We start from the raw sequence: 20,634 nt of genomic DNA, 5'->3' as shown, positions 1-20,634 counted from the left end.
ACATTGGCTTCCAGTGATTTTAGTGAGCGTTGCCTCTTCAAACAGGATGTACTTGGGGAAGGTAGGCTACACAGAGGGGTACAGTTGCTCTGTGTCATTTAATGACCTTATAGTAAAAATGGACCAAAAAAAAAAAAAAATTCTGGCTAAATTGTAGATGATGTTGAACATTTTTAAGGGTCTTGTTTTTTATCCAGAAAGCCTCTGTCAGACACTATTTTGCAATGTGAGCTTCAGCTATGCACTCTTCCGACTCAACATATCTGATCAGCTGAATGGGTCTGCAGGCTTCATCAGAGGAAACAACAAACTAAACTAAAACCAGTTATTTCAGGCCAGTTTTCCACTTCAACAGCAGTCACAAGGTTTTCATAAAGTAAACATGTGATTACATAAACTTACTTGGATGGCAGATTCCCATCGAGTCCTTCGAGTCTTGCTTGGTTTCTTTAATTCTTCAAGAAGTTGAAAAAGAATGGTAAAATATCAGTAAATGTCAGTAAAGCAGGGAACTCTGAATGGGGAGTGATGCAGGCTGCAGGTGTCCTTGATTAGAAATGTCCTGAAGAAGTGTTCAAGTCTCACTCATGACAATAGTTGCCCTCCATTATCATGGCATTGGCTCACAGTTTACACACCTATACCACTTGGTAAGTCAGGATTTCTCCTGCTAACCAGTCTCCACTTAAGTCTTTCTCTTCTCTCTTTCTTTCCACTGAGTCTCCATCTGTAGAAGTTCTGCTGTGCATCCCTCGAATCCCCAGTAAATAGCATGTCTTTGTTGGTGGAAATCGTAAATTTTAGTGTTGTTTTAGCTTAGTTTATTGTTCTTTCCTTTGGTGGACCCTAAAGACCCAAACAGTTCTTCAGATACACTGAGGCGGTAGACATGTAGCCCTAGCTGAAGCTTGCATTGTAAATAGTGCCAAACACAGAGGCTTTTTGGGTGAAAAATAAAATGCTCAAAAAAGGTTTGACATAGCGAACAATCTAGCCAACACTGTTTATTTTTTACCCATTTTTATCTTTAACTTGCTAAATTGCACAGAGAAACTGTACCCATCTGCTATGCTGCATAGCCTGGCTTTTCCAAGCCATAATGCTGAAAGGGACCATGGATGCTGAAATCTCTGGAGGATAATGCTGTCACTATTGCCAAGTACATTATACAAATAAAATTCAAAAATACCAAAATGTTCCTTTCGGCATCAAATTTTAAGGCAACAATAATGAAAAGAAAAACAGTCATAAAAAAGTTTAAAGCCTAAGTTAAGCTCGAGTGTGTAAAATATTTTTGCATTTGGATCATCTTTCTTGTTGATGATAAAAACCACCCACACATCTTGGGGCCTCATATTAAAGCTCCTGTAAGAAATTTAGAGTTTGTGTTATCTTTGGCGCCCCCTGTAGGAAAAGCTTGTCTTGTCTCTGCAACTTCACCCTGTATGGGTACAATTTATGCTTTATTCTTTGCAGCTTTCTCTTAACAGTTATATGTATGAATAACAAAAACTCTTTAACATGGAAAATGAAAAGGGTCTGTTTCTGTGGCGTGATGTTTCTCACTTTATCTGACACCTACCCCCTCAGCAACAGCTTCAGTCATTTAAATTAACAATACATAAATACTGGGTCTTGCTGCTGATGATCTGTCTTGACTCAGTAGGTCTTCTAGCCTGTTTTGTGACCAGATAAAAACTCCCCACAGGGACTTTAAAGAAAATCTAATTGTCTTCTTTAACATTGTTTATCAGCTGATGTCACAAGAACATGCCCTGCACACTCTGCTTCCATGTTCACCTCACTATGTTGAATCTAAACATCACTGGTATACCACAGGAACTCCAGATCACAAGTTGCATGGGTCCTGGACTCCGTGGTGACAGGATGCTGTCTCTGATTGGCCGGCTGTGTGATCATGTGACCAGTGTGGATGTGAGCTGGAGCGGAGCAACGGGTGCAGGAGTGAAAGCTCTCAGTGACTGCTGTCCAGGGTCGTCCAGTTTTTCTCCATCTTTATGTGAATTCATCCATGAAAACAGAACACAGGTTTACTGTTTAGTAAATACGCTGGAGAGCAGTTTTTATTGAACAGACTCCTCAGTTAAAACAAGATATAAGCTGTGGTTGGGTGGTGTGGGGCAGTGCATCTCTACTTATCACCTTTTGTTATTGTTTTCATTGAGAGCCTCTTGGTAGTGGGATTTAAAGACCGTGTGAACACTCAGTAACATAAAACTGCAGCACACAGATAAATGGAACAGGAGGTTGGATGAATGGATAACTGAAATATCATCATACTTACGTGTATTAATGATTCATTCTTCCTGTAGGTTGAAACTAAACTCTGTTGTCCTGAATGGCTGTCAGGTCACTGATGATCCCCTGATCAAACTCATCATGAGACACAGAGGAAGGTCAGTTTAAGTCCTACTTACTTTAAACATATAAAGTTACAAAGGCTTTTGTAATGATCTGCACAATGCACCACACTTTAAAAAATATTTGCAACATCTTGTGACTCAAAAAACTACTGATTATTTGTTGAGGCTGGATTCATGAATGCATCGGTTCTCCTCCAAGATTTAAACTGACAATCGTGTGTATTTTTGATGATTATCCATCCTGACATACTCATGATGTTTCTGTTTTTGTGTTTCACTTAGTCTTTGCAGACTGGAGGTGTTTGGCTGTCAGTTCCTTACATCATCATGTCTACAGACTGTTTTTGAGGTAAAAAAGAAAAGAGTTATCAGACATGACCAATTTTACTTTAGAATGCTACAACAAATAAAGTTTATCATGTTAAAAATATCTAAAGATGTTCACATTTTTTTAGACATGTCCTGGCCTCCAGCACCTTAACATCGGACAAGTGCCCAAGGTCAACACAGACTGTCTCACAGTGATGACATCACAACTTAAATCTCTCATTTCACTAAATCTGACTGGACTTCGGGGAGTGAGTTTTACAGTTTTTTAAACAATATCGAAAAATGTTGGTCTCTAAAACTGAACTAAAATACTAAACTGAACACTCAAAAGTCTCACGATTGCAAAGTGTCAATTGAATCTGTTGCTCTAACAGGTTACAGAGGCCTCTGTGGACTCTTTGCTTCAGAGCTGTGGAAAACTTCAGAGTCTGACACTCAGCTCCTGTATTGCAGTCACAGACCTGACACTACAAAACATCAGCAAATACACTCCTCATATCAGGTATACACTCTCTTAAACTTGAGAAGAGATTGTTTTGATTCACCTTACTGAAGTAGCACTGGCTAACCTTTAAAGGCGAACAGTAAAATCTCCACATTGAAATTTCAACATTCATCATAAAATGAGTTCTCCTATGTTAAATATATTTTTTCACTTGAGAACTTAAATGACCTCAGACTGTTTTCAAAGCCAGAGAAATCCTCAGTTTTCATGCTTCCTGTCAGGACGGAGTCACTGTGATGGACGTGATAAGCTTATTGTGTCAAAGCCCTCTAAACTGCTGTTTGCAACCCTTTTTGTTTCACTGATGAATTTCAAATAATGAAAAAGAAAAGCTGTGAAAAGTTGACTTTTGTGGTTGATGATCCAATCTGCTTGCAAAGTATTCTGGAAATGCTTGCAGTGTGAACAACAAATGTCATTTTTAACAACTTTTCTCCCTCATTGTTTAAAATTCTCCAGTGAAACCAGAACAGAAGTTCTCTGTTTAATAAATACCCCTGATGGAGTGGATTTTAGATTTTTGTGAGCTGTAAGCCATACTCATCAACATAACAAAAAGTCTTAAATATTTTTCTTTCTATGAGATAAAACTAGAATATAAAGAAGTTTCACTTCTTGGATTAAAGGTCACATATTTTGCCAAATACACTTTTTCAGGCTTTTCTAACAAACACATGTGCCCCTGGCCTGTTCTCAATCCCTCCAAGAATCAGAAAAAAATCCATTCCCTTCCCCTCTCTCTTTTTCCACCTTTCAGAAAATGTGTGCTGAAACAATTCATTCTCAGATTTACCCCTCATGATGTCATGTGGGGAGTTAGCCCCGCCCCCAGATTCAGTTGGCTCTCCCTGCTTGCAAGAAAGTTCCACCCACCTCTCCTGATCCTGAGGATCAGGAACGCCACATCCATTTCTTGAGAGGGGTGTAGTCAGGGTGTAGAGGGTTTTTTAGACATGCAAAAATCCAATACTGGAGTATTTTTTCTGCAAAAAAAATGGGGAACTCTGGGAACAATATAAACTTTTCTTAAAGGGGTAAACTATGTGACCTTTAAATCACAGGAAAAATGAACTTTTCACGGTATTTTAATTTCATAAGATGCACCTGCATATTGTGTGTTAAGTTATTGTATGTGTGTGTCAGGGAGCTGGATGTGAGCGGCTGTAAAGCAGTAACAGATGCAGGAGTCGAGTCTCTGGCTCTGAGATGTCGACGGCTTCAGCAGCTAGATCTCAGTTCCACCCGCACAGGAAATAGAGGGTAACGCACACCTTTGCACAGCAGACTGAGCTGGCTGTCTCTTTGGGTTTGATCATTGCTGTCTAATCAATGGTTCCTTACTTTTGGATTAAGTGCAACTACTGTAACCTTGTTTTATATGTTTCACTTTGTATTCATTTTGTCACTAGGGATAGGGAAATGCAGAATTTTAGAATAGACTGTTAACGGCACACAAGAAGTCTTATTTGGCTGAACAGTGGTGAACATCTGCGCATGGCTGACTTGAAAGTGCATGTCTTACTTTGGTTTAAGCTTTCATTTATATATAAAGCCTTTGTTTATGCAAAGGGACATGTTGATATGTTAAATCTTTCATTAATCTTATTTATCATATCACCAAAAAGATGCTTATTGATAAAAGATGTATCTAAGATGGTTTTTAGATGTTATCTTGTTTGAATGTGTTACCCTGTGTTTCGATAGAATCTACTGCACATTTGCACATGCAAGTCAAACACACAATCTGCTTTAGCCTACAAATGTAGACAATGTTGTTTTTTATATTATGCTTTCATTCCTTAAAAGAATGCAAGACAAAATGACACTAGCCTGTTCAATTTATACCCTGAGCATATTTCAAAGATTGCTGGGATATTGTCGTGAACTCTAGTTATTCCATCCAGGATTAAAGTGATTTTCATTTCATGTCAATTCAAATGAACAAATCTCAAGTTTACTGTAAAAAAGTCAGACAGATTCACTTACAGAGATATTTGTGTTGCAGGGTTACTCTACTGGCCAACTATTGCAGCAGACACCTTCAAACTGTCAAATTAAGTTTCTGTCACATCAGCTGTGAGAGCATCCTGCAGCTCTGCAGATGCTGCACCAGGTAAACATGCAAGAGACGAAAGCATAAGAAGAAAATGATCAATATTAAGGCTGCCAGATGGTTAGAAGACTTAAATTGTGGACTGAAAATGTTATGTTGCTTTTCTAAAACAAAAAAAAAAAGTCCATATCCAGTATACAGTACTATTACTGTGAAACATGAAAACTTGGCTTAAAAGTCTGTGAGGCATTCTTTGTGAGTGAAAAAGCAAATTAACACTGCAAACCATGAAAACAATGATCTTCTTAAGAGAGGTTTCTTAGAACAGATCAGCTGCTGCTGGGGTAATTACGGAGTGAATTAACTGACTGAAAGATCCAAAAAAGGGCTAAACTATTTCTGGAAAAAAAATAGCAGATGCAACTATGTGGAAAAATAATCCTTAGTAACTTGTCAAACTAAAATAACATTTACTATCTATTTTATTGTTTCACTTTCTTTAGGCTGAAGGTGCTCCATCTCTACGGCTGCGCTCGTCGCCCTACTGATGGAGATATCCAAAAAGTTAACAGTGCTGTTAAAGTTTACCCTACTGATTGATTCTAACACAAAATATCTGATCATAAAGCAGAGAGCATTTCAATGGAGTAAATGGTGAATGACTGAATACATCTATGTTTGTTTGAGTGTGTGTTTGGATGTTGATGTGTCAAATGTGCAATAGCGTCCAAACCCTTCGGATGTTTTTGTTTCTAGAAGATTTTTTTCTTGTAAGACTGCTTATTATCTCATCTGTTAAATATGTAATCTGTGAGGGAGAAGGCTGTATGTACAATGGCATACATGTATAAAATTTCCAATGTCAAATTTAAATAGTCTTTTACTGACTGTACATGCAAACACAAGTGTCTAAGGTATCTGCTGTAGTATTTTAATATGTGGATATCATAAAATCCATCCTATAAAGGAGACAGAAAGATACATTACTGAATAAGTCAAAGTTTTAAGATTATTTAAGAAAAAAAAAACATGAAATGCAACAAGTTGAATTTACTGTAAGTAAAAGTAGTTTTACTTTTAAAATCAGTGAAAAGCAGATTCAAACATGAAAACTCTACAATAAATACTTTTATTCTATGTTTTAACAATATGATTGTTTTTGAAGAGATACACAAATGTTAAAACCATTCTGATACTAATATCAATGTTTAAAATAACAATTTGGTCGATGGTTGATATCGGTGCCAGTGTTTTTCATCCTTCTTTTGGTGTGACACTCCTACTATGCACTACACATATGACCATGGAAACCACATTTGTCCAACAGGTCACACCATCTGCCCAGAAAAACCCTCTTCTCCGAATCAGCTTTGACTCAGCCACTCCAGAACATTCATCATGTCGTCTTTAACCCATGTCTGTGTTGGATGCAGCCGAGGACCTCAACTTCATACCGGAAGTCGGACAAGTGCCGCCATATCTCATCTGCTAATACCGGAAGTCACTTGCATTGAACATCTGCTTCAATGTGTTCTTTGTTCATTGCCGCCATATTAATAGAGGCAGGACCGCCAGGACCGAAGAAAATACAAGTTGACAAAAAAATCTGTGAGTTTTCTAACTAAAAAGCACAGCAATTATATTAAAATAATTTTAATGAATAGATTCATCATCCACACTCACGTATCACTGAGCACAGACATAATATGTGATGGCAGATTAGCTGGCTGGCCAGAAGTCAACGTCGCCGCCATGTTGCCAGAGGCAGGTCCGCTATGTGATGTAATACAACTAGACAAGGAATATACAAGTTTTCATAATGAAAGGCCCAAATGATCACATTACACTGATTTTAATGAATCATTTATATTCAATGATACATATTAATTTAAGAACTGATAGTGAGAGGAGCCAGATGAGGAGGCGTCCAGGGGGCATCTGGTCCGGATGCCTCCTGGACACCTCCCGGGTGAGGTGTTCCGGGCAAGTCCCACTGGGAGGAGACCCCGGGGAAGACCTAGGACACGCTGGAGAGACTATGTCGCTCGGCTGGCCTGGGAACGCCTTGGGATCCCCCAGGAAGAGCTGGACGAAGTGGCTGGGGAGAGGGAAGTCTGGGTCTCCCTGCTTAGGCTGCTGCCCCCGCGACCCGATCTCGGATAAGCGGAAGAAGATGGATGGAGATGGAGATAGTGAAACACAAAAGCAGAATATGCTTTCTTGTATTTTCTCAGTTAAATGAGAAGATTTACTCCATGATTTAAAATAAAATAGAATTTGTTCCCTCAAATTTTCAAGACTTGCTTGTTCATTCTTGTCCGTCACAGCAGGAGGTTTTACAGCAGTGTGCCTGTCTAGTAGAGTGGGAGAGGGGAAAAACACCAAGAGGGGAAGCTGGGGAAAATTCAGGGTAAAGTCTGGGTGAAAAGTTTTTATTCACACATGCTGCTCACCTAAGAAAAAGAAGATTCACTCGCAGAATCCATTGTTAATCATGGAGAAGCATGACATTGTCTGGACTGATTTCTTATTCAAACTGTTCCAAAACAAGACAGGAAAATAGACTCGTTTTGCTTTGGCATTGCAGGAATAGTTAGTTATGATCTACATAAATCAGACTGTTCATTTTTCTGTATGGCTCTTAGTTTCTTAAATCAAAGCAGTGTTCCTGGATCAGCGGTTAGGATGGTGAGAAAAGCCCTGAGGTTCAGTGGAAAATTTAACTTAATGCCAACCCCTGGGAACGCTTTAAAAGTATCTCCTTCAGCTACTGTGCTTCTGTATGACTTCTTATATATCCCTCATAAATGTCCCTTAAGTTTAGGTTTGATGGCGGATGAAGTTTTAGTCTCTTCACTTTGGGAACCAGGGTTACACTAAAACTAACAGCTACCTTAAATCTCTTCCTCGCACTGCCTGTGTTGCCCTTTTCAGCTCGCCTGCAGGGTTTCTTCCACTTTGATTTCAGTCATGCCTTTAACAGCATTTGTAACACCATCTTTGAGCCCTAAAACTTTATTTTTTTTATCAGGAGGCTAAAAGAGTTAAAAAAGAAAGAGACAGAGGAGGAGGGAGGTTATAAAACAGAGGTAGAAGAAGAAGTGAGACTTTTCTTGGAGTTGCACTCTTTCCTCTCACAGTGATGGGATTTTTTCAGACATGGAGCAAAACATTTTACTCATTCCAATCTAAGGACTTACTTTAAACTTTCTCTGATTCTTATCCAAGGGAGAATAATGTTAAATAAATCTATTTAAATTGCAATACCAGGAAGCTCTAATTGTTTTTATGGCATTTTGTCCATGAAATTGGTTGTAGCATATTTTCTCCCAAAGGAAAGCTAAGAAAATAACGTAAAATCAAGACCATGGCATCAAAAAGGGGAATGAGTGAAGAGGAACGAAAGCGTCTGACTACGCTCTTTCACGCCTACGATACGGATAACTCAGGGGAGATTGAAAAAAATGAGTTCTTTACCATCTGTCAGGAGCTCTGTGTCCCGACGCAGGAGGCAGAGGGCATTTTCAACCGTCTGGACGTGGACAAAGACGGTACTGTGACCTTAGACGAGTTCATCAGCGGATTCAGTGAGCAGCAAAAGGAGAAAGAGGAGGAGGATGAAGACTCTGAAAATGAGGACAAGAACTCCACAAAAAGTGACGATGACTTTCCAAAAAATGACAACCATATTATATCCAGGTGAGCTACAAAACCTGCTTTTCAAATACATACTGACCTGAAGGCTGGGGTGTCAGAGATCACCACCAGATATTCTTTAATGAAAAGACAATTTTCAGGACTGTAATGATGTTTTTAAATACATGTAGTTTAACAGGGAGTTGGCCTTCTTTTTGCAGCTATAAAAGCCCCCATTCTTCTTGCAAGGCTTTCCACAATACTTTTGAGTGTTTCTGTTGGAATTGTGCCCATTCATTATGTTGAGCATTTATGAGGTCAAGCACTGACTTTGGATAAGAAGGCCTGCCTTGCAATCTCCATCTGTTCTCATCCCAAAAGTGATCCATTGGGTTAAGGTCAGGGTTCTGTCTAGGTCAGTCAAGTTCATCCACATCGAACTCATCAAACTATGTCTTTATAGCCCTTGCTTTGTACACTGGGGCACAACCCCAGTAGAAAAAGGGCCTTCCCCAAGAAGTTGCCACAAAGTTGGAAGCATAGCATTGTCCAAAATGTCTTGGCATGCTGAAGCATTATGATTGGCCTTGACTGGAAATAAGGGGCCCTAGCCCAGACCCTGAAAAACAGCCCCATACCATTATCCGTCCTCTACCAGACCTCATAGTCATCACAATGCAATCAGGCAGGTAACATTCTCGCAGAATCCACCAAACCCAGACTCGCCCATCTGACTGCCAAACAGAGAAACATGATTCGTCACTCCACAGCACACGTTTCCACTGCTCCACAGTCCGGTGCTGGTGTGCTTTACACCACTCCACCCAGTGCTTGGCATTGGACTTGATGATGTGAGGCTTCTATGCAGCTGCTTGGCCATGAAGCTCTCATCACACAGTTTTTGTGCTTAACGATCAGGGAAGTTCAGAACTCTTCAGCTATGGAATCAGCAAAGCAATGGTGATATTACGTGATCTTCTGCTTTGGAGCTGAAGTGCTGTTGTTCCTAAACGCTTCCACTTTTTAATACTATTGCTTACAGTTGACTTTCGAATATCCAGTGGGGATGAAATTTCATGAAACATCTTATTACAAAGGTGGCATCCATCAAAGCATCCCGCTTAAAGTCACTGAGCTCCTCACTGCAACCCACTTTGTATCACAAATGTTTGCAAATGGAGACTGCATGGTTAGGTGTTTGATTTTATACACCTGTGGCACCGGGTCTGGCTGACACCTGGATCTAATAATTAAGAGGTGTGACCAAATACCTTTGTGCAGTAATCTTCTATTGAAACAACCATAATCAAAAGTGTATTATTTGTTCTTAAATAAGCAATATTGAGAAAAAAAATTTGAGATGCACCTGTTGTAAAAATTAGAGCTTATACCAATGTCAGTGTTCAACATAACCATTAAGCAGATGTTGATGTCCATACCAATGTTTTTTTCATCACTAATTTTGATGTAAAACTCCTAGTATGCTCTCATGTCTGACCATAAAATCAGATTTTGTCAAACAGGTTGCTTCTTCTGCCTGCAAAAAAAAAAAAAAACCTTAAATGATTCATATACCAGATACCAGAATCAAATTGATTGGACACAACAGATACACTAACATTAACACTTAGAACTGGTCTCTGTTCATGCTGGATTATTTGACTGATAGCCAATGTTTGTCAACGAAGCCGATATCAGCAAGACTGATGTTGAACTGATGCATCTGTGCATCACCTAAAAATAATAATCATTTATCATTGCAGGCTTTTTCTTGACCTCCAGTGAGATTAGGCCGCAGAAAGCTTTTTCCTTTATCCTCCCTTATAGGCAGCCTTGGGTTACAATATAGCGACTTAACAACAGCAGAACATCACATTTTGTAAGCGTGGTTGATTTTTTCTTTCTATTCTTTGTGATTGTCAATGGTTTGTTTGTCCCCAGAGTCTAATCCAAAGAAAACATTTTTCGTAATTAACCTGCGATTCAGGCAACAACATGAACATTATTCCTGGATTATGATGTGGATAAATCAAAGGGATATTTTGATATTTTTGAAGTTGGGTTGTATGAGGAACTTTGCAGTAGTCGTGACATTAGGCTCCAGAGATTCTAGCATGTGCTGCCCCTTTATACAGGACAACTTTGGTAAGCCAGGCTATACAGTGCTACAGACAGGTATAGTTGCTCCACATAATTTACAGAGTTAAATGTAAAAATGAGGCACAACAACAAAAAAACGACGCTAAAACAAGTTATTTCAGCTCAGGTTTCTACATCAACAGCTGACTAGGGCTGTAGTCAACCAAAGAAAAACTTGGTCGACTAAAATTGCACCAGATGATCAATTAATCGATTGGTTGTGGGATGGACCAAAATCATCCTTTTTAACAAAATGTTGCAACACGGCTGACTTTTTCGACATTTAGTCAATTAACGGTAACGGAGTATAAACGTGCTTCACATGCTTTGCTCTCCTCTTCGGTGGGAGGGTCCTAATGACGTTGTTTTGACTTTCCAGATATTTAACCTGTAATTAATGACCCTTAAAGGCACAGGTGATTGTTCGACCAATTGGATTTTGGTCAGACATGAGGTCATCAACCAATCGACTTGAGGCTGTCAATGAAAACATTGTTTTCATAAAATAAACATATCCCACTGGCTGGGCCCCTGAAAACCCCAGAGAATGAGCCCTCCCCAGCTGTGATTTATTGATGATATTAATGAATGTTTGTTGGATGTGTAGACTTTGAACTAGCATCCTAGCTGGCATTTACTTCATTTTGGACCTGAAAACTGTCAAACTGTTACTGGATGCTGATGTTATAATTCTTTCCCATCCATTTTGCTTCTTCTTGCCATTTCTAATCCAATGTAGCTGTATTTTTCTTTCAACCCATTTTAAGAGTTTTGCCACTTCTAACACATTTTTGCTCTTTTGGCCCTTTATTGGCACTCTTTTGCTGCTATATGCCCATTTTGTCACTTTGGCTTTGATATATTTTTGATATAATATTGGGTAAATAATCTCTGCAAAGTTCAAAGATCTGCCTGTGACGTGGTCGCCATGGCGATTTGTTGCCGCCATGAAACAGGAGGCAATTTATCTTTAGGGGCTAAAAACACTTCAAGAAAAAATTCCTTTCTCGCGTTCTCCCCACTGAGTCTCCATCTGTAGAAGTTGTTTCTCTCTTACTCAGGACTGTAAAAGTATCCCCTCGTATCCACAGTAAACTGAATGTTATTGTCACTTAAAATCGCTCATTTAGTTTTACTTCGGCTAAGTTTGTTGTTGTCGTCTGTAATGAAGCCCAAAGACTCAAACAGCAGAACCAGGGTTGCCAGGTCTGTGGTTTTTCTGTGGAATTGGGCTACCTTTTCCATACTGCCTTGGGTCGTCTTTTTTTTTGTGTCCACAGGTTGAGCGGTCCCATTTTTGATTTTTTTGTGTATGTTTATTTAATACCCAAAGCAGAGTAAATGACTTAATTTACCCTGAAATAAAACTAAATCACCCAGAAGAGAAGCAGAAAAACAGAACATGGCACTCAACCAAAGATCCTCTGTGCCACACTGGCACATAGACGTACAGAAGCAGCACACCTGCACGCACACAGGCAATATATGTGGTGTGGCAGAGGTTTTGAGGGCTTATGTTAAATTTAAGTGTTGGCCTTAGTTTTAGGCTAGTTTTGATCAGCCATTGGGCTAGATTTGTCGTCCAGACCTAGCAACCCTGAGCAGATTCACTGAGGTGGTAGCCAGTAGCCAAAGACTACAGTGCAAAAGTTTTTCAGGGTGAAAATTAAATGCTTCTAAAATTTTCAGTTTGCAGTTGAGCCAGCAGTGCTTTTTGGGCCCATCTTTACCATAAACCTAAACGAGGAGCAACTGCCATCTGTGGCGCTGCATAGCCTAGCTTCTCGAATGCTAACGCACATTTTTTGGGGTTAATGCCACTATTATTACCTCCCACAACAACAACCCAACTTCTAAACTAGCAAAATAACCCTTTAAGTCGCTCTCCATTACAAAGGGACTAAATTAAGGTCATAAATTTACCTTGACACATTAAAAACACATGTCCAGAGCATAGACAGTAGAATAGTCCAGAGGGAATATTTGTCTTACCCCAAGTAGCCCAGCAACTATTACTTAGAGCGCTCTTATTGGTGGGACCGAAAACCAATCAGAGAGTGAACAAAGACTCAACTATTACCATTAGCAGACAACAGCAGGAAATGAAAGTAGAGAAAAAAGGAGACCAAAAAGGCATGAGCTTTTTCTTTTCAATTGATAATTCAATACATCTCTTTTTAAAAGAAGCTCAGATAAAGTAATTGATTGACTTGCAGTGGAAACAAGTTCAAGTTTTTATGCAAATTAAATGGAGTAGAGAGCATGATGTATCTGCCATGAAGACTGAACACTAATCTTGTGTTTGAAGATTATACAGGTGGATAATCTCTGCTTCATTAATCCGTTCATGTAATTGGACGACATTACAGGCTGTTAGCCTTCCAACACAATGAAAGTACTTTCACTTGGCCTGAAGCCTAGACCTCCTTTGTTAAGAAAGAGGAGGGAACACACACCAGAAACACACACACGTCAGAGCGCACACAGGTACAGATGAGTGGAGTCACCTGAGACGCACACAGGAGCTTCTCTTTCTCTCAGACTTTATTTTCGCTGAAGACAACAAAGAGATGCCGAACCGTTCATAGTTGACGTATTTATCGCCAAAAATGGATTAACTCGATCATTCTTGGTTTTTAAAACTAAGCAGCTGTCGACGTGTTTGGATAGGAGCGCACAGACTCCGCTGTTCAGAGAAAAATCTAACGTTTCTGTTGTAAGGGATTTCTGGGTTCGTGTGTGGTGGTCACTCACTGAAACGCCTCTCTCTCTCTCCAGCCGTCAGACACATCCCACCATCAAACGGATGAGCGAAGAGGAGCAGGAGCGGCTGCGCTCCCTCTTTCGCGCCTACGACGTGGACAACTCAGGCAGCATCGAGAGGAACGAGTTTCTCACCATCTGCGCCGAGCTGCAGGTCCCTGCCGCCGAGGCTGACCGGATATTTGACCGACTGGACGTGGACGGGAACGGTACCGTCACCCTGCAGGAGTTCATCATCGGCTTCAACGACAGATACGGAGAGGAGATGGAGTCAGACGGAGGAGACGTGTCCGTGGCCTGGGAGAACTTCGAGAACAGGATGGGCGAGCAGGCCAAGTACATCCCCAGGTGAGAGAGAGAGACATACACACTCACCTGTGAGCTGAGCGAGCAGAGATAGATATGGAAATGTGGGGGGGGGTTGTGGATAACAGTGCACACTTTGCATAAAGATCTCCACAGGGAAATTCACTTGTTCTAATTTAAAGAAGGGCTGGGCAATATGGTCCAAAAAGTACCTTGATATTATTTTTAGGTATCTGCACTACCTCAAAATCAAAGAATACTGAAACCAAACTGATACCACACAAAAAACAGCAACAAATAGAAGTCCTGGACACCAATACTGGTCAACTTCTAGTACTTCTTGATTTTCTACACCATGTGTTTCAAAATCAGAGAATCTTCATTATGATGATCAGTGGTAACAACAAATACATAAACTTCAACATCTTTAGTCATATTTTTCACCAAAACAGAGAGGGTGCTGTCTAAATTGCGCAAATACACAGGCCACATTTGTAAAAGTAAAGGAACTGGCAAAGAGTGAGGGAAACCCTCGATCCAAGCCATGTTGGGTCACTTTAGACATTATTCAGGGGTTTACAAGCTATTTTGATTCTTAAAAACAAAAATGTCCCAATATTGGGTATCTAGGACCTCTATTTTACTTGTCATAGTTTTGAATAGGTATCAATATCATTAATATTTAATAATAATATACAGTAAGTGCTCATAAATGAAACAAAATGATAACTCTACATTTTATCTTCACCTATTCTTTCCCAAGCGTGGGCCGGGACCCTCTGGAAGGTCCCAGAGATACTGCAGGTGGGCTGCCAGAGGTCATTTACAAGAACTAAAAATCAGAGAAATTAAAAAACATACAGACATTCATGTTCTAAATGACAATAGAATACTTGATTACATGTTATTATTTTAAGTCTCAGAAGTTACAAAATACAGCCAGAATTTTTTGCTTATGCCACCTTTTTAATCATTTTTACAGCCACCGGTGTCACAGTTTAACTGGTGGTGGATTAACTGGTGTCACACCACTAGCTTCCTGATTTTGAGAATTTTGAATTTTGTCTTCAGAGATGTTCATGTGACTAGGTAAGGGTGTCGGAGTGTTTACAGAGATTAATACTAGACAAGATACTTTAAGTGAATTTGCAGATGCCTGATTCATAATAAATAAATGTCACTGGCTCATTAATAATACTCTGTGACTCTACAAACACTTTCCAAGTTAATGTATTTGAAAGCAAAGCATTGGAACTCCCTGTTTATGAAACAAATATATGATTAAAAAAAGGTAAATATTTGCATCTCATGTGGTTGGAGAAGGGTTTTGGTGAGCCCCAGAAGATTTTCAGGCTGATGTAAACAATTCAAATAGATTATCATGTGGTCAAACAGCACATTACTGTTAGGTCTTTTTACTGTAAACAATCTTCTACCGAGCATTAAACCAGGCATATATCATTTTAATTAATCATTATAAACGTTTTTTTAATAGATGGTAGTTTTTTTTTTAAATGGTATTGTCTTGATCTCATTTATAAATATCTTTAAATCTGGGTATATTTTCCAGCCCTACAGCAATCATCACAGGGAAGTTAAAGCTCCTGTAGCTGCTACTGCACCTGTTTGATTTGAATAATCTGCACCTACTGTAGTTACAAAATAACAGGCTGGAAGCTGTTTCACAGTTTGTTTTTAAAAACTACTGTTTTTTGCCCTAAAAGGATGTATATCTTCTTATAATACTCCATGTACTCTTAGTAAAGAACATAATACTATTTTGCTCTAGATGTTATCTTAAATATCTTGTTATATCAGGATAACATGACTGTTCTTCCCTTGATGATGGGTTATTTGAATGAAACATCAGGGCAACATTTCTAAAATAGATCAGGACATTAAGAAACAACTGATTTTGACACTACAGCTATCGAAACTCAATAGTAGCCATATTTGAAAGGTTTCAGTATTTAAAAATCTCATTATTTTGCTTGATGAATCATTTACATTTTAGCAGTACACTGGATACTTCTCATTTTCCTCCTGACTGTAGAAAAAGTTTAGTTGAGGCTATTTTTCCGTCTGTGCTTCATTATGGTGATAATGTATAAAGGCATGCAACCATGTTTCCATGCTAACTGGACCTCTGGACATTACCAAACCCGCTCTACTGTCTAAAGCAGCAGGGTTTACTATGAATTTGGAAAATCTGCCCTCTTGTCTCAAGGGCTGCACTGCGTTGTGCAGCATTAAAGACATGCTTCCAGTGTGCAAGGTTGCTCTCCTTCAACTAGAGCAAAACCTTAGCGCTGTGGACCTGCTGTTGTATGTGGAAATAATGGGTAACTCATAACTACATGACATTTTTATGTTTTTTTTGGGATAAATTACAAAGTTGCATAGACTTAGCAATAATTACAGTATTAAAAGACAGCCTTGTACAAGGGTCTACTTAGAGGTAGCTCTGCCCCTGGCTATGGGCTTGCTGTGAGACCGTAAGTAGCCAAATGTTTCCTAAGATAAGAGTAAATTAGAAATATAGGTATCAAAATTATTCTGATTTTTTTAAAACTAAGGAGAAACAAAACTGACAAATCTGTTTTGACTGACACAAAATAGAAAAACATAAAGACTTGATATGGTGTGTTTGAGTCCATTTTCAGTCAAATCCAGTTACAAACTTCAGTGTTTGAATATTTTAAAAACAGTTTGTCAACAATTTCATTGCACACAATAGAGGAGAGTTTTTTAGTGTCATAAAAAAACCTACTGCAGTAATGTCACATTAAGTTAAAGCTTTAAAAAAGGTGGAAATGAACAGTTAAACACTGTGTCACATCTATTAATGCCATTATAACAGATCAGAAGCATCTGTCTTCAAGAATGCTGTGCTGATGTTTTGGAGTAAACTTATCAGATTTTCAGGAGTTTTGGCCACATTTTAAAGCAAACATCTACATTTTTCACAATGATGATCCAAACTTCTTCTTTCTGGTAAAACTTCCCTTTTCAAGGCAAGGTGAGCTGATGTGTAAATAGAGCAGATAATGATGAGGAAAAATCAACACTTGTAAGTCAATAAGAGCAACAAAACACGTGACGTAGCTGCTATCGGGCTTCGCAGCTACTGAGGAATAACGCGTAACATGGCGATCATAGACATGTAAGTACTTGACTTTTGTCAATTTTGAAAAGTAAACAACCCACTGCTGTTCTTTGTTCTTCTTTTAACGAAGAAATGTCTTCAAGTTCTGATAAAACTGGCACTTTAGCAGCATCCACGCTAATCTCTTCCTCCATAACTGCACCAGCTCTTGCTGCTGCTTGTTTACGTCACGACTCTGCTGCACCTGAAAGTACTGCCACTCATCGCTGATTGGTCCTGTCACTTTCTAACCGGGCCCAAACGGTTCAGATGGGAGCTTAGCAAGATGGATTCACCAGTGAGAAACACGGAAACAGGCGTATCCATCTGCTTTGCAAGGTTAAGGCATCCTGATATTTTCTGGGAATTTTCATGAGTTCAATTATTAAATGAGCATATAGCTATTACTATCACCTTTTTAACCCTTTAGCCCTATTTCACACGGGATTAGTATTACCTAGGGATCTCTGGTGATTCATAATAATCCCACAGGACAAATTCCAGGGCAAATAACCTTTCATATTTCAGTGCATACAGAGGACCATGGGTAATTTTAATTCAGTACGAATAGGCATCTCTGCAATTTAGGGTGGTAATTGTGCCTTTAAAGGTACAGGCACCTTTTTCTGATCAAAAATCTGACTGTGTAGAAAACTGTCAACAAAGGTTTGACTAATCTAAGTTATTAATAGTGCTTTGCTTTCCATTAATTCCAATTTATGTTAAAAAATGACTTTATTTTACTTATTCATTTAAACATTACTGTCCAAATGTACTTATGTGCACTGCCGCACTTCCCTTACAAGTGCCTCATCTTAAGTTGGTATTATTATCGGTATATTTCATGCATAACACAATTTAAGATTTGAAATGTGTCATTCATGTGAGAAAGGCTGTTGTTGGTGTACAGCGATCCAAAATTAATAGTGCAGAGTACCAGCCACTGCATCAACTGAATAAAAGCTGTTAAAATGAAAGAAGAGGTCCATATTTCACACGAGACATCTCACTCCCCCGTAGATAAGTGGGAGGGATGTTTGACTTTTTTCCTCTCCCTTTTCTGCTCTGTCTGATCAGCTGCAGATACGCACAGGTGACTAAACTGGGTTATAGAAAAAAAAAATTCACTAAAACCGATTGGATGACTGAAATGTCATTTCAGCAGATGCTGATGATTTTCATCACTTGTTTTGGTTTAAGACTTCAACTATGCAAACGTTTTCTCTGGAGTTCGACCATGGAAATAAATCAGAGCTTGCCTGATATGAGAGTTCTTCTGGCCAGTCAAAAATCTCTTTTTGGAATCAGCAGTTCGCTGTAATAATTGATATTCATAATGTAACTCATAATGCATCAGTGCATCCCTACTTTTTTCCCCATAAACCTAATTTTTCTTCATCACGTCTTTTTAAATTTGTGGATTTATTCCATTAACCCGGGTACTGCTTTAAAATGTTGCAGTTTTGCAGAGTATGATCAATTAAAGATTTCACCTCCCATGATGCCTCTCAGTTAAAAAGGGTCAACATACTTTATTAAAACCTTATACACAGTTTTGTCCAGGAGCTCAGGCAGACCGATGGACATTGTGGCATTTTCTAATCAGTCTTTCTTCTTTGTCTGACCCTTTAAAAGTTCATTTTCATTGATTTTATCATCCCCTCCTGATAAATAATAAAATTCAGGATTGTTCTGTCTCCCACTAAAACCCAGGTATTGAAGTGCAAAAGAATTAAAATATTTCATGTGATATTCAGTTTTATCTTGAACAGCCCTGTTCAAAGAGCTCCTGTTTATGTATGATGACCAACATGAATATGTAAAGACTGTGTGCATCGGTGTGTGGCCCCCGGCCTGGCATGGGACTGATCCTCGTGCTGCTGTGCTGTGCCATCGTTACATTGATTTTCACAGCGGTGCCATCTGTTGAATGCAGCCTCTCATCTCCTGGCAGTAAGAGTCAGCTGAGAGTCCACAGCTCTGAAATGTAGCACAGAGCTCACATCAGACCAGTGTGTGCTCTAAATGAAAGAAAGAATAGTTTGTTAAAGGTTGAGATGAATACATGCAGAGCAAAAAATCAATTATATCCATGAGTCTTTGCTGACTGAGGATGATGTAACACAACAGGAATTTAGTTCTTTGAATAACTGCATCTCTTAGCTGATTGAGTCATTGAATGTTTCTAATGCAGTATGTCCTCCATGCTCTGATTGTTGGTTTGTGTATAAATGCTCCAGAACCACAGAATGCTTTTTTTTAGAAATCAGTGTTGAAACAGCAGATTTGTGAGGGCTGATATAATATCTTGAAGCATGGTGGTCTAGAATTGCTGCACACAGCAAAAGTTAAATCTTAGCCAGTGGGTTTAATCAATTTATTTATTTAGTTATTATTTATTTATTAAAGCATACATTGAACAAATCTCATTCAAAGAGACCAAACAAACAAACTTTGATGAAGAACTGAAGACACTACAGCAGAGATGGGCAACTTTGGTTTCCCAGAGGGCCGCATTGATTGTAGTCTCACTACCAAAGGGCCAAGTTCAGATCTTCTGAATTAGATAATTATCTAATAATTCAATGGAAGGAAAAAATATGCATCTTTCATCAGAATTTAGCCTTTTATAGCAACATATTTTGTAAACTCAAAAATAATGCATAGCTAATGACCCAAACATAGAGTTAAAGATATTTACATCTACTAATTTCTTACAAAGCACCAAACATAAACATGCAATCAAAGATTTTTGTAAAAATATTTCTGTTGTTGAGCTACAAAAATGTGTTTTGTGTGCATAGTACTAGCTGCTCAATTTTAAATTCTATATGTCAGATTTGTTTGACTTGTGGTCCACATTGAGGGAGGAGGGGGGCTGCATGGTCTCTGCTCAGACGGTGAACATCACCCCATTTGAGGGGATCCTACCTTATCACGATTCTTTGGGAAGCAAATATTTCCAGCACACCATCTTCTGTTCTTGCAAGTTAGGACAGTATTTAGGTCAGTGTATGTATGACAACTTCTTTGACATCTCTGTCAACATAAAATAAAGCCTTATCAGCATTTAGTGCTTTGAAAAGTGGCTTTAAAAATACGAGTTTCTTAGTTGGAAAATGAAAACACACTGAAAGTTAACGCTTTAATTATTTTTGTTAAATTTGTTGATGACCTACACTCACAAAAACATAAAAAACATCCAGAGGTGTATGTGTCAAATAAGAGAACATTTCTAAGCAGTATTTTGTTAACTTGACATTTTCTTTTTCTTTTCTTCAGGCTGTGATTAATGATAAAGATCTGATCATTTTGAATGACTTTGGTTTCTATGATCTTAACTTTTTAAATCACATGATCATATCAATGATGA

At 38.8% G+C, this 20,634-nt stretch overlaps 2 protein-coding genes and 1 long non-coding RNA gene across 3 annotated transcripts in view; 2 read left to right on the top strand and 1 right to left on the bottom strand.

Annotated features, from left to right (window-relative positions):
* The first annotated feature begins 1,860 nt into the window (after positions 1-1,860).
* Positions 1,861-5,872, top strand: LOC121509770 (F-box/LRR-repeat protein 2-like). The gene is made up of 8 exons (XM_041787431.1): positions 1,861-1,994; positions 2,334-2,417; positions 2,667-2,733; positions 2,840-2,962; positions 3,089-3,216; positions 4,363-4,479; positions 5,225-5,332; positions 5,776-5,872. The coding sequence occupies exons 1-8, from the start codon at positions 1,861-1,863 to the stop codon at positions 5,870-5,872; spliced, it is 858 nt and encodes a 285-aa protein (XP_041643365.1).
* Positions 5,873-13,853: 7,981 nt separating this feature from the next.
* rasef (RAS and EF-hand domain containing) overlaps positions 13,854-20,634 on the top strand; it is a 31,853-nt gene continuing 25,072 nt past the window's right edge. The window contains exon 1 of the mRNA XM_041788052.1: positions 13,854-14,158. Coding sequence (XP_041643986.1) covers positions 13,854-14,158 — 305 coding nt within the window. The remainder of the gene's footprint in view (positions 14,159-20,634) is intronic.
* The window catches only part of LOC121510129, a 61,178-nt gene continuing 59,317 nt past the window's right edge, over positions 18,774-20,634 (bottom strand). The window contains exon 3 of the long non-coding RNA XR_005991916.1: positions 18,774-19,282. This is a non-coding gene — a long non-coding RNA (uncharacterized LOC121510129). The remainder of the gene's footprint in view (positions 19,283-20,634) is intronic.

This window comes from Cheilinus undulatus, linkage group 5 (genome assembly GCF_018320785.1).
Source record: "Cheilinus undulatus linkage group 5, ASM1832078v1, whole genome shotgun sequence".
In the NCBI taxonomy this organism is placed as follows: Eukaryota; Metazoa; Chordata; class Actinopteri; order Labriformes; family Labridae; genus Cheilinus; species Cheilinus undulatus.
This window is presented reverse-complemented; position numbering and strand designations above follow the sequence as displayed.

Excerpts from the sequence above, each read along its gene's own strand:
- LOC121509770 (XM_041787431.1), top strand. The coding sequence starts at position 1,861 with ATGGGTCCTGGACTCCGTGGTGACAGGATGCTGTCTCTGATTGGCCGG. Across the intron at positions 1,995-2,333 it reads CTCAGTGACTGCTGTCCAGG|GTTGAAACTAAACTCTGTTG; the intron begins GTCGTCCAGTTT and ends TTCTTCCTGTAG. Across the intron at positions 3,217-4,362 it reads AAATACACTCCTCATATCAG|GGAGCTGGATGTGAGCGGCT; the intron begins GTATACACTCTC and ends TGTGTGTGTCAG.